Consider the following 13288-nt stretch of genomic DNA (forward strand, 5'->3'; position numbering starts at 1 on the left):
TTAGTTAAATATTATTCTAAAAAAGCCTAAATAATATTATTAATAAAGAATATTAAACTTAAGGCAAGAAAGCTTAAGCCAAAATTTATAAATCTATTTAGGATCCTTAAATATATTAGTAATTTAATATATAAATTAGAACTATTAAATATATATAATTATTTATATCTAACTTTCTATATTTCTTTTCTTAAAAAGTATATAGTAAAAAAAAGTTAGGAGCTATACTTATATTTCTTTAGAGAACTTCCGGAATTAGTAAATAATAATAAAGAATAAAAATAAGAAATAGAAGCTATTATTAATTACTAATAAGATAATAGAAATAAGAAATAATAGTATTTAATTAAATAGAAAGCCTGGCCTAAAGATTATAATACCTAATTACTTACTTTCCCTAATCTTAAAAATTCCAAGAAATTTCTAAAATTATACAATTAAAATTATAGTTTGGAATCCGAAACTACTTTTTAATAGTTTCTTAAAATTAAAAAGAATTCTGGACTATTAAGAAAAAGACTATTTAAAAGAAAGAGAGAATCTAAATAGCTAAGAAAAGGCCCGAAATAATAATAGAAATACTTTTTCCCTAAAGTTTTTTTACTTATAAAAGTTTTTTAGGATTTTATTAAGGCTTATAAGAATTATATTTAAATTATTAGAAAAAGATTTAGGATTAAGAAAGATTTATTATAAGTAAACTAGCTATAGGTATCTCAAATAAATAAACTCTAATTCTTATAAATTCCTAATTCCTAAAGTAAGAATACTAAATACTAGTCCTATTTAGGACTTAGTAAAGAATTAGCTAATACTTTCCGGAATTCGCTTATTTCTTAATAAAATATAGTTATATTATAATAATATTAGTATTAAGGATATTAAGAGAAATAAATAAGGAACTTATAATAGCTATATATATCTTATAAAAGGCCCGAACTTCTGAGATTAGGTCCCGAATAGCTATAAGTATTATATTATTAGTACTTGAAATACTAGTAATAAACTACTTAGTAATCTCGGTAATAAGCTTAGTAATAAGGTTAATATCTTAAAAATAGATATTATAGTATTTCTTTAAGGAATTAGTAAGTACCTAAGTATATTAGAAAAAACTTATCTTTAGAATATTAACCTAAGTAATATTATTATTTGCCTTATTAAAATAGGAAGAAAAATTCCGAAGCTTATTAGTATTCTTCTAGTTTTTAAAAACCTAATTAATAGTATTATTCTTATTAGTATAATACTATTTAGAATATACTTTAAGAAATTTCTTAAAAGTTATAATAATATTTTCCTAGAACTAGTAAGCTTCTAATAAATAATAAGAAATCTGAAATTGTATTAGCTTTAATAGATATTAAAGCTAAAGAACTTACTAATATATAAGACTCAGAACCCTTATTATAATAGTTATAATTCTTTTTACTAGATACTATAGTATATAAGATAAAGAAATTAATAAGTAAATACTTGAAATATTTCAAGTATTTACTAGTAATAGGAAAGGAGGCTATAAAATTACCTTTATACTTATTATTATATAGACAAATAATAAAGCTAGAAAAAGATATTATAGAATTAATTAAAAATAATTAAAAAAAACTTAGAGAAAAGCAGAAAAAGAAACTAGAAAGTAATAATAGAAAAAGTTATTATATATATAATTATTAGAAAGAAAAAGAGTATATAGTAATATAAAGAGGTTCTTTTATAGAAATAAAGAACTACCTAAATTAACTATTAGTTTTTATACTAGTCCTAATTAGAAATTAGTATAACTAATTAATATATATTCCCAGAAGTCTATAAATAATCTCTAGAACCTTAGAAATATTTATATAGGTTTCTTATATAAATATTTATTAAATTCTTTCTATATAGCTATTTAGATTATTCTAATACGAGATCTGATAGATAGTATTAATTTTATAGGATAGTATCTTGGTATTTTAAATTAAGCTAATTAGAATACTCAGATCCCAAACGAAATCGCGATTACTAGCTAGCCCCTATACCTGAAGTATAATTACCCTTCCTTTTCGCTTACTTAGCTCTAATCTAATTAGACGATTTTTACGTCTATTATCCAGATTATATTAGTAAAACCACCTCTCAAGATACTAGAAGTTTACCTCGATTAAATGAATAATTAATTAAATATTTACCAGGATAGATTAATAGATCTTGGGGACAAGATTCTAGAAAGGGAATATAGTTATAATATATATAGGGTCGCACGTGACTTAAAAACATATAATAAACCTCGGATATTACAGGTATTAATTAGGGAGATCGGTAATCCTTTAACTTTACAACTAACTACTATTTATATTATAAGTATTAGGCTTATAAATTACTAACTATATATATGTTATAAGGGCCTCCTATTTAGAGGGGGCTTTCCTGGACCTCACAGGAGAGACAGAGATTAGTTCTATACTGAATTTAATACTATGGTTTTATAACTCACTAATTCATTCTATTGTCTTATTACCTACTAATAAATACCTCACATTAAAGAATTAAATAAAAAGTAAGAATAAATAATTTAATATTAGTAAAGAAAGTATAAGTAGTATTATAATATTAATTAATTCAATATTTAAAGATATATAATTATTTTTATTTCTTTATATAAATAAAGAAAACACTAATATTTTATTTTATTTAAATAAAGTAATTAAGTTAATTAGTTTAAAAATAATATTATATAACTTAACTTAATAATTATTAAGCTTACCGAAATGGCATAATAGAATAAACATAAGAAACAGAGATAGACATGGTTCACGTTTTAGCTTCTCTATTTATTAATTGGAATACACTTTCGAGCTAAATTACCCTGCATTGCGGGGTAGTTTGGCCTACTCCTTGCTTCAAAGCATTGAGAGCAACTTGCAAGTGAGAGTGAAATGCAATTACAATTATGATATAGGATGAACAGTATAATATGCCTGAATTCCAGTTTCTATGGTCTGGGCCAGCCCAAAGATAATCGTCAGAGCTAGCACAACTGCAGCCACCCGGAATGTGTACCTATTCCCAAGAACTAGAAGTCAGTATACTTCTTTCAGGTATTGGCTGGGTTCAAATGTTCCAGGAGCTGCAAGGCATTGCTAATATAATGTCCTGAGAACGGTTGGACATTGCTAGAAGAGGGATTAAACTCCGATGGGACTTACCAATGTACTTTTAAATGTTTGCTTCAGAATCACAATGCAGCCATGCCAGTAGTAAAATTTGTCTATATTTCTGTCTTACACCTTCAATTGCCCACATTCTCTAGCCTATTCACAAAAGGAGTCAACGTACTTGTCTCAGGTATTTTCGAGAGTAGAATATTCTAACAGCCGTTGGGCATTGCTAGTAGAATGTCTCAGCAGCTGTTCAACATTTCTAGTAGGATGTTCCAAGAGCTGTTTGGAGATTACTATAGGAGAGCTCAGCACTCAGAGAAATTTCAGACTTACCTGTGGATCTAGAGGTAGTTTCCCTCGCTTGAGATCCTTGTTTTGGTCTTGTTTGAACCTGTTTTGCGCCTTTTTATCGTGATCGGGAAGGAGAAGAGCAAGTGTGTTGTGGTTCTCCTGGATCAGCACCCAAGGAAAAATTGGTCTCGTGATACATTAGCAATGTGCTATACATCTGCTGTGTTTTGAGGAGCGACTTACTGCACCTGTGTCTGCAGAGTCTTGAGCTGCTAGTCCAGCAGAGGTATATGGCCTCGCTCTCAACACAATAGTCGTGTTGGCTTTTATTTTCATAGGCAGTTACCCAAATGTAGAATTGAATTCTTGCGGCGTGGCAATGGCATAGAGGCTCGACATAGGGGGCTGTTACTGAAATTTAGAAACGAATCTATAAGCCTATCCCGTGAGAATGACTCACAGAAATAAATTTTCCTGTCACTGATATTAGGGAACGAATTCATAATTCATGGCATGTGGTATTGTAATAACGTAGAGAATAAATTTGTGAGTCCATAACTACTTCTACATCTGCAAAGTGCTTGCTTATTCATTCTTTATAATTATAAAGGGTAGCTGGAGTTGGTTAGCCATTTCACTGAATGCCTTATTGCAGTGCACAGGTTTATTTTCAGCGAAAAGAGGAGCGCTTGCTATAGTTGAAAAATTCCATTGAGCTTGAAATTTCCCAAGGCTGTCTGTATTAGAGCAAATTAAAACACAATTCAAATCCTAAAGATAAAGTAGTAAAGGAGCATTTTACTAAGCATAGTTGACAGAACACTAGCACAAGTAATGATCTATTAATCTCACTGATGAGGTTCTTAAAGCACATAAACAAAGAAGGTCAATAAAGCTTAGAGAGAAGAATAAGTAAGAGTAAGGCCTGTTGCTATACAGATGGTGCACCAAAAAAGGGGGAGTCGTCTTCAAAAAGGGGTAAACCCGCTTAGACTCAGGTAAGGTCTCCCAACCAGAAATTCTCCTGCGAACTTCACTATACTTGATCGGATAGCTTATGCCTGGTTCTGATCTCTCAACTCTATGCTGTGTATTCTGGTATAATATTCATCTCTGTACACAATCTCAACACTCAGCTTCTTATGCTTCTTACTGACTTTAGCAAGAACTTCGTGGCTCCCTCTTCCTCTTCCAAGTCCTTGGCTCCATTTTTTCTATCCACGTTCAAATTTTCTCCCTTTCTAGTGCAAAACACCTAAATTTTCGAAGTCTCATAACTACTCCTCCCCTAATTTCCTTCCCATACTTAAACAACACCCACGGAACCGGCATCAAAGCCACAGTAACAAAACCCAACAAGCTCGTCGCCCACCCAATACCCAATCCCCTGTACATCTGCAGCGTAAAAAGGGGAAACACGGCTCCCAACGTGTACCGCAGAAAGCCGTTTGCCGCGAGTGCAGAGGCGCCGTTCAGCGCTTGGTAGGTATCAATTAGGTAGTTTGCGGCAGAGAGGAAGATGGAGAGATTTCCCCATGCAAAGGGGATCGCTGCTACGACTGGGCTGGCCCACGGTACGTCTCTTTTCGCAGTCCAGGCAAACCACTGCAAGATATTAGCCCCAGTTTCGCCCAAAAATTGAACCAAGCTGTCCGCGACTTACGAAAAGACCAAGCGGAAGCCCAACACTTCCCATCATCGCTGGATAAAGTCGATATTCCGGCGCTACAACTCCTCCCTTCCCAGCCGCCTTCGAAGCTCGGAATCTCGGTTGGTACAGGTAGATGTCGCAAAGAATAGTAGTCGGCACAGCAAGTACACAACCGACCCCAATAGCCAAGAATACCAAGCCCGTCTGCTCCGTACTGAACCCATACATACTCTCAAACACACACGGAAACGCCGTAAAGAAGCAAAACAGCACCGCAAAGTTGAAGGCTACATACAAACTAAAGAACCCAACGATTGGTTCCGTGACGAGCATATGTAAAGGCCTGAGGAGCGTGACGGTGAGGAAGAATTTTAGTTTGGCGAGCGTGGAGGGGAAGGGGCTGGGTGGTGGAGGGAGACCGCGGGATTTGAGACGCCGGAGGAGGAGGGCTTTCTTGTAGGTTTCGTGGGTGAAGAGCGTGAGGAGGAAGGAGAAGATGGCGAAGAAGATAAGGGTCCATTGGGTCCAGCGCCAGGATTTGCGAACGGTTACGAAAGAACCGATTACCGGCCTATGTAGAGAGTTTTGGTTAGTTTTGGGGCTGAGGGAGAAGTGGAAGGGGAAGGGGTGATGGCTTACCCTAATGCCGGACCGAGAAAAGGGCTCAAGATGTAGAATGCTGAGGCGGTTGCTCTATTCTGGGTCGTGACGACGTCTGCGTTTGAACCAGCCCCAATGGAAAGCGCTGGGGAGAAAGTAAGACCAGCGAAGAAACGAAGGATGCAAAGAGTCCAGATATTCTGGGAGAAGCCTGCGCCCATCGTGAAGAGTGCTCCTAGTGGGGTTGAGGCGAGATACACAATGTGTCGTCCATAGGTTTCGGAGATTGGTGCTGCAATGACAGGCCCGAGTCCGAGTGCAAGCACATACGTTGTGAGAGGCAAGATGGAAACTGTTGAGCTGATGCCCCATTGCTTTTCGAGGGCTGGGAATGCTGGTGAGATGACGGAGGAACCGAAAGAACTGTTTGAGTTGTTAGAATATGTTTATATACTAGGACAGGAAGACTTACGCTGTAAGAGATATTACTGCGGGTGCTATAATGTGCATAACCTTTTTCCCTATTGGCCAGTTATGAGGATTTTCAGGATCATCTGGTCCGTCCCAATCGAGAACTGCTGGAGACGCATGCTTTGAGGGACCCTTCTCTAAATCTTGATTCTTCTTTTCGATATTTCCACCACCACCCTCCACAGCCCCATCGGAATCATCCTCACCATAGATATCGCCGGCAGTTGGTTTCTCTATTTCTAGAACGTCCTGTTCCACGAAAAGCGTAGAGGTCGAAGCCTGCATCTGAGATTCGGCCATCGTGACGAGTTCTAAGTGGATTCAAGATTGACTATGTCGAGCCAAAACTGATTGCACTTGCATATATAGTCGAGCTCGGCATTCAATCCGTCCTGACTAATCAGAAGATCCAGAGAATTGTTTACTAGGGAGGCTCAGGCCGACTAGCCGGGCTGACAAGGACAAATAGTATGTGATTGATCTTCAAGCACGCCTTTCCTGCATGACTGCAGAATTCTAGGGGATGGGAAAGATTAATAAACCTTTTTGGTGGGTTTCAAACTGAGGAGATGGAGACGTAATGCGGCATGGAGCGCATTCGTACGGACACTACTCTACGGCCGAGTGATCTTGAAGCTGTTAAATTGCCTATCTCGGCAGACGATGGGACGAAAAGCGAGAAAGGATACAATTCTAGATGATTACAAGAACACAGAGCAGTGAAGGATTTATTTCAGGGCGACGGACTTTAAGGTCCCTCAATTGATACGCGAATGAAGGAGTATCCTGAGAAAGTGTGGTGGCAAAGAGACACTTGCGCCCTTCGCACTTGGAAGGCATCACCCACCAACCGCCCACCCAGCTTGGATTTTGGAGACCTTAACGCCACAAATTCGAAAAATTAATATGATATTCGCAATGTTTCGAGTATTCTCTATAATCTTGATTTTTTATTTTTATTTTCCCAAGACTTGAAAAAACGAGAAAGTTTTGGTAGGGAGGCGTGGGCAGGAAGGGGGTTTGGGCGGTTGGTAGGTGATCCCTTCTAAAAACCCCCCAATTTTGCTTGATCCAGAGCCTCTCACCAGTCATGTCTGAATATCGACGCGCCTCCAATCTTTCACAACCTGCTCAGTAATCGAAGTAGTCAAACACGGATTAATAGTCGGACTTAATCGTTAAGTCCGACTATTAGTGATCCCGCATCAAAGCCGCACAGCCTCGGCTCCGAAACCTGTCGGGAAATGCTCTTATTGGGAAGTATGAGTATTGCGTGGATTCACCAGCTTGAATATCCAGCAATGATAAATATTATATACCTCCAGGGTCCGCATACGATCGAACAGCGGACGGTGCGGTTGAGCGCTTATGATGCAGTTGAAAGAATGTGCCGAGTCTTTGGCGTGCATGGTCACGTGATTATTATCTATAATATATCATCCTTTATATTGGGAGGGTTCACATAGTCTCTCCTACCAATGGACTTTGACTTGAGAGAGTAGCTAGTAGTCTCAAGCTGTTTATCGAACTTCGAGCCAGACCGGACGAGTCTATCACGTGGCACAAGGCATGCAGGAGCTTCGGCTTTTGATATCTCGAGATAGCTCTTGGAATACTTGGTGATTTGGGTAAATAAACCCATGCCCTGTCTGGATCCACAGACGCCGCACATGGTACTAAGGAATAAGAGAGCTGGAATTCAAGGTTTTGTGGAGGCGAACGTGCTAGAAACACACTTCGGGGTAGGGATGCACGATTTATAATTATTACAATTATATAATAATCAAGTCCGGCATAATTATATAATAATCAAGTCGCCAATATTATAATGCATAAAATACTGCATAAAAGAGCGTATAAATCGTGCATAATTCGGCACGTGGAAAAGGGTAAATTAGTGGATTTGATTATTGGGGAGGAGCACGAAACCGCGCTAGTAAAATGGAGGCTTCTGATTAGCTATGTCTCATATGCAAGATAATATCACCATAATCAAGTCGGAGTGATTATTTTACGATATTACGTATTCAAGTCCTAAATTATATAATTTTAGCATCCCTACTTCGGGGTAGGGGTTTTTTTATCCTACACACAAAGTATTTGCGGAGTTTAAATTCAGGGTCACGCCCTCGCATAGCGCCATAATTAGATACAAGTACTCCACGTTGCGGGGTGCACCATCTGAAGCGAAGAAGAACCTTCCGTCATAGTCAGACCAGGCCTTCTCAATTAGAGAGGGGCAACTGCTCTACGGACTAAAACGTATCTTGGAACAATTGGGCTCTGAAAGCTTGAAGGCGCAATTGGTAGCAAGGAGGGAAGGACTATGGTCGAGCGTCTCGTTGCAATAGTAACATCCTGCCACCTTGGCGGGGAAAGGGCTCGGTCATAAATACGACTATCTCTCGAGGTCAATTGACTTTCGAGCCTTACAAACCCTTTTGGTCAAGCACTCTTCAATGGGCTTCAACGGCGCGAAGTGAAAAGTGGTCCTGTCGTCACAGTTTCGATTGGGAATTTCTTGCCGGGTGCGCCAAGAGCGGACGCCAAGCCCAAGAGCAAGCCAAGAAGGCGCCAAGAAGCACATGACGAGGCCAACTTCTTCCAGAACCCTTCCGCAGCTCCTCTCATCCACTCACATTGCCCACGGATCAACATTTTTTCTGCTTCGCCACCTCCGCCGGCCGCTTATCAGAGAAATTCCTCTCCGCCGCCCCAAGAAACTTGGCTCCGCCACTCCCCTCCGCCGACTAGAGCCGTTCGGTGATAGCCAAGATCCGTTCGGTCCCAATGTCAAGGGCTTGGCCTCTTGCCGTTCAACACCATAACCACAGTTATTGGCAGGAAGACATCATAAGAAAATGTTGTCCTTGGCACCCATCCTGACCGGTGGGTCGTTCGACCCTCTCTTATCAATCACCCAACCCGTCTTTGCCGGCCGAGGAATATATATGCAGCGGGGTAGCCACCCTCTCCTTGGGCTTCAGACCAAAGCCCTCTGTTGTATATCTTTCCTTAGACATTCCCTACTATTCCCTCGACTAGGAATAGAACCAATTTACGACATACAGAACAATCACTTCAATTGCCATCAGATGACGCAGATTCATGATGGCACCCACAACACAAACACCACAAGGAACTGACCGACACCCATTTCTGCTATCTGTTGAAGATGTTGCTCGGCAACTGGGAACCAACATCGAGACCGGTTTAAGCGCCAGGCAGGTTGCAGAGCTTCGAAATGAGTTCCCACCGAACGAACTCGAGGGTGGAGGAGGCGTTTCTTGGTACAAGATCCTCCTCAAGCAGATTAGCAATGCCATGATTTTGGTAAGTCGGCATTTGTTTTGGGTTTTCGGTAGAGGGTTAACAGCTTGGCAGGTCCTGGTCTTTGCAATGGCTCTGAGTTTTGGAGTGAACGACTACATCGAAGGAGGAGTCCTTGCAGCAGTAATTTTCTTGAACGTCTCCATTGGATTCTTCCAAGAATTCAAGGCTGAGAAGAAAATGGATTCTTTGCGAGCTCTTTCGTCACCCAGTGCGTCGGTATTGCGAGATGGCAAGAACGAAGTTATTCCCAGGTATGTACGCTTCCCTTCTCTCCGCTTCATTCATTGCTAATATTCTTCTAGTGCAGAAGTGCTTCCTGGAGACATTATTATTTTGAAGACTGGGGATACAGTCCCAGCCGACGTTCGAGTATTCGAAGCTATGAATCTTAACTGTGACGAGAAATCGTTGACTGGCGAAGCCGAGCCGGTCGAGAAGCGCATAGCGCACGATGTCCGCATCCCAGGTTCGGACAATCTAGCAACGGAGGAAGGAGAAGTTGGTATTGGCGATCGCTTCAACATGGCATACTCGACAACAACTGTTACCAAAGGTCGTGGCCGAGGCATTGTGACGTTCACCGGAATGCAGACGGAAGTTGGAAAGATCGCAGCGTCGACTACGAAGAAGACTCGAAAGGCCGGGCGATCCATGAACTACAAGAAGTATGGCAAGACTCAACCGGTGAAAGGTGGAGCTCGACGAGTTTATGACTTCATTGGCAAGTTCCTTGGCCTGACCGAGGGAACACCTCTTCAGCGAAAGCTATCCGCGCTTGCCTATCTCTTGTTCGGCTGCGCTATCTTGCTTGCTATCATTGTATTCGGAGTCAATCGATTCAATGTTACTGTGAGTATCAATCTTTAAAGAAAAGCTGCTCCCATAATTGACTATCCTTAGGACGAAGTTGCTGTCTATGCTATCTCTACCGGTATCGCCATCATTCCTGAATCTTTGATTGCGTATGTCCTCCCCCGTCTCTTGGTTTCCTCCAGAATCTAACTGACATATTGTAGTGTTCTCACAATCACAATGGTGGTCGGAATGACAGTTATGAGAAAAGCCAATGTTGTCATCCGAGACTTATCAGCCCTCGAAGCTCTTGGAGGCATCACCAACATCTGCTCAGACAAGACCGGCACTCTTACTCAAGGAGCTATGATCGTAAAGAAGGTCTGGCTACCAAAGGTTGGAATCTACACCGTCAACCACTCGACCGACCCCAGCAACCCAACCCAGGGCACGGTCACCAAAGGTCCCGAGCCTTTTCTTACGAGTACTACTGACGAGAAGAACGACGACGACCGCCAACTCACATTCGACATCCCACTGGCGAAGCTCGCAAAAGATCAACAAAATAGAAATCTCTCTGAAGACGAAAAAGTGGCAGAGCTCACTCCCCAACTCGAAGCATTCTTGGTGCCGACAGCACTTTGCAACTTAGCCACTGTGCTACTTGAGAAGACCGAAGGTGATAGAAAGGAGAAATGGCAGACCACAGGGGAGCCGACCGAGATTGCTCTGCAAGTCTTCGCTCGTCGATTTGACTTTGGCAAGAAACGTCTCGAGGCCGATGGATGGAAGCAAATTGCAGAATTTCAATTCGACAGCAGCATCAAGCGGATGTCTGTCGTCTACAGAGATCCAGAGACAAACGACAGCATGATCTACACCAAGGGTGCTGTAGAACGCATCCTCGATCTTTGCTCTTCTATTGGAACTGGCTCGAACAACGAAACTATGACTGATAAAATGAAGGAACATGTCATTGCTCAAATGGATGAGCTTGCCGGTCAAGGTCAACGAGTGCTCGCAGTCGCTTCTAGAACCTGGGATGGGGACTTTCCCGAACAGCACGGAAGCAACGTCGACTCTCTTCGCACAGAAGTCGAACAAGAGCTGACACTCATCGGTCTCGTCGGAATCTACGACCCTCCCCGCGACGAAACCAAAGACGCAATCAGAGAGTGTTCAGAAGCAGGTATAAAAGTACACATGCTCACAGGCGACCATCCTGCAACAGCCACGGCAATCGCAAAAGAAATCGGCATTATCCCTCACAACCTATCAATCCTGCCACCCGAAGTCTCAGCATCAATTATCCAAAAAGCAACCGATTTCGACGCCCTCACCGATGCCCAAATCGACGATCTTCCCTCCCTTCCCCTCGTCCTCGCCCGCTGCGCACCGGACACCAAAACCCGCATGATCCAGGCCCTGCGCCGTCGCGGACTCTACATGGCAATGACAGGCGATGGCGTGAACGACGCTCCCTCTCTCAGCTCCGCAGATGTAGGCATAGCCATGGGTCTCGCCGGTTCCGATGTCGCCAAAGGAGCTGCAAAGATCGTCCTCACAGACGACAAATTCAACAGCATCGTTGCCGCGATCCGCGAGGGGCGGAGGATGTTCGACAACATCCAGAAATTCGTCATGCATCTGCTCGCCTCTAATGTCGGGGAGGTGATCCTTCTCATCGCAGGTCTCGGGTTCCAGGATGAGAGCAATCAATCCGTGTTCCCCCTGTCACCTCTCCAGATATTATGGATAAACATGATTACCTCCTCATTTCCAGCTTTCGGACTGGGCCGCGAACCAGCAAGTTCTGATATCATGAGAAGGAAACCACATTCAATAAAATACGGTGTCTTCACTCCGCAAATCATCGTCGATATGCTCGTGTATGGCCTCTTGATGGGGACTTGCACCCTTTTGACCTTTGTCATCATCATCTACGGCGTCTACGATGGCCGTCTCGGATCCGACTGTAATCGGAATTATCAAACGGATACATATCTCTCGTCTTGCGAGCCCGTGTTCCGTGCGCGAGCAACAGCTTTCGCGGAATTGACGTGGTTGATCCTCGTCGCGGCGTGGGAATTCAAATCTATTCGACGGAGCATGTTCCGCCTTGATCCTGCTACTCAATCAAGATTTCCTTTCTTTAAAGATGTTTATGAGAACAGGTTCTTGTTTTGGGCAGTGGTTATCGGTGCGGTTTCTGTCTTCCCAGCCGTTTACATTCCGGGTTTGAACACGAAAGTGTTCAAGCATGTCGGCATTACCTGGGAGTGGGGGCTTGCTTTTGGTGCGGTGATTGTGTTCGTCCTTGGTGTTGAGGCTTGGAAAACTGTGAAGAGGGCTACTGGATGGTTTATCTCGGAAGAGGAGAATGAGGAGGAAAGGAGAGGCGGAAGATTTGGATTGAGACAAGGATTTTGGGGACGTGCGAGGAGCAGAGCATCTTCGATTCGCAGCCTCAGTAGGAAGGGGACGGAGATGAGTGAAGGGTCAATTGGTGACAAGGTCGCGGAGATGGGAGCACTTGGTGCTGCTCCAACGACGCGGAGTTTGTTGACACCGCAGAGGGAGGGGGAGCAGGTTTCAGAGTTATGATTTGATGATGACTTTTGTATTGGATATATAGACCTGATTTTACTGGAAATGCAATGAATGACGCAAATAGATCGTAGATTTTGGTACCGTCTTTTCCCCTTTCATCTTGGTTCGTCTCAGATCTATCTCCGCCCAACGTCATAGGGTAGACTCGAAAATCAGCCATATTTCAGCCTCATTGTCAGCCCAATTCCTTATTCATACCTCGTGCAATGCCGTTGGTAGAAAAGCTCGCTATGAACTTCCCAATGAAGGAGCAGCTTGACTTTCTCCGCCAAGCAATCAGCGAAGATATCGACACCCAAGCTGCGGTTCAACATCTCCACTCAAAGCTCACGTCACCAAGACCGTCTTTTTCATCCCTCTCGCACAGGCTGAAGTATTTCTCCCTCTTAAACACAAG

The 13288-nt window shown here is 42.0% G+C and overlaps 2 protein-coding genes across 2 annotated transcripts; one reads left to right on the forward strand and one right to left on the reverse strand.

The window, feature by feature from the left end:
* Positions 1–4658: 4658 nt before the first annotated feature.
* Positions 4659–6441, reverse strand: K444DRAFT_518519 (MFS multidrug transporter-like protein; the record flags this gene model as incomplete). Its single annotated transcript, XM_024873871.1, has 4 exons — positions 4659–5039; positions 5098–5656; positions 5725–6108; positions 6158–6441. 4 exons carry the CDS (start codon positions 6439–6441, stop codon positions 4659–4661), a joined length of 1608 nt encoding a protein of 535 aa, XP_024743179.1.
* Positions 6442–8794: 2353 nt separating this feature from the next.
* Positions 8795–12975, forward strand: K444DRAFT_552932 (potassium/sodium eff). Its single transcript, XM_024876601.1, has 5 exons — positions 8795–9489; positions 9541–9740; positions 9792–10338; positions 10390–10451; positions 10506–12975. Exons 1-5 carry the CDS (start codon positions 9265–9267, stop codon positions 12883–12885), a joined length of 3414 nt encoding a protein of 1137 aa, XP_024743180.1. The 5' UTR covers positions 8795–9264; the 3' UTR covers positions 12886–12975.
* The last annotated feature ends 313 nt before the right edge of the window (positions 12976–13288 follow it).

The sequence above is a fragment of the Hyaloscypha bicolor genome (genome assembly GCF_002865645.1).
Source record: "Hyaloscypha bicolor E unplaced genomic scaffold K444scaffold_15, whole genome shotgun sequence".
NCBI classification, from domain to species: Eukaryota; Fungi; Ascomycota; class Leotiomycetes; order Helotiales; family Hyaloscyphaceae; genus Hyaloscypha; species Hyaloscypha bicolor.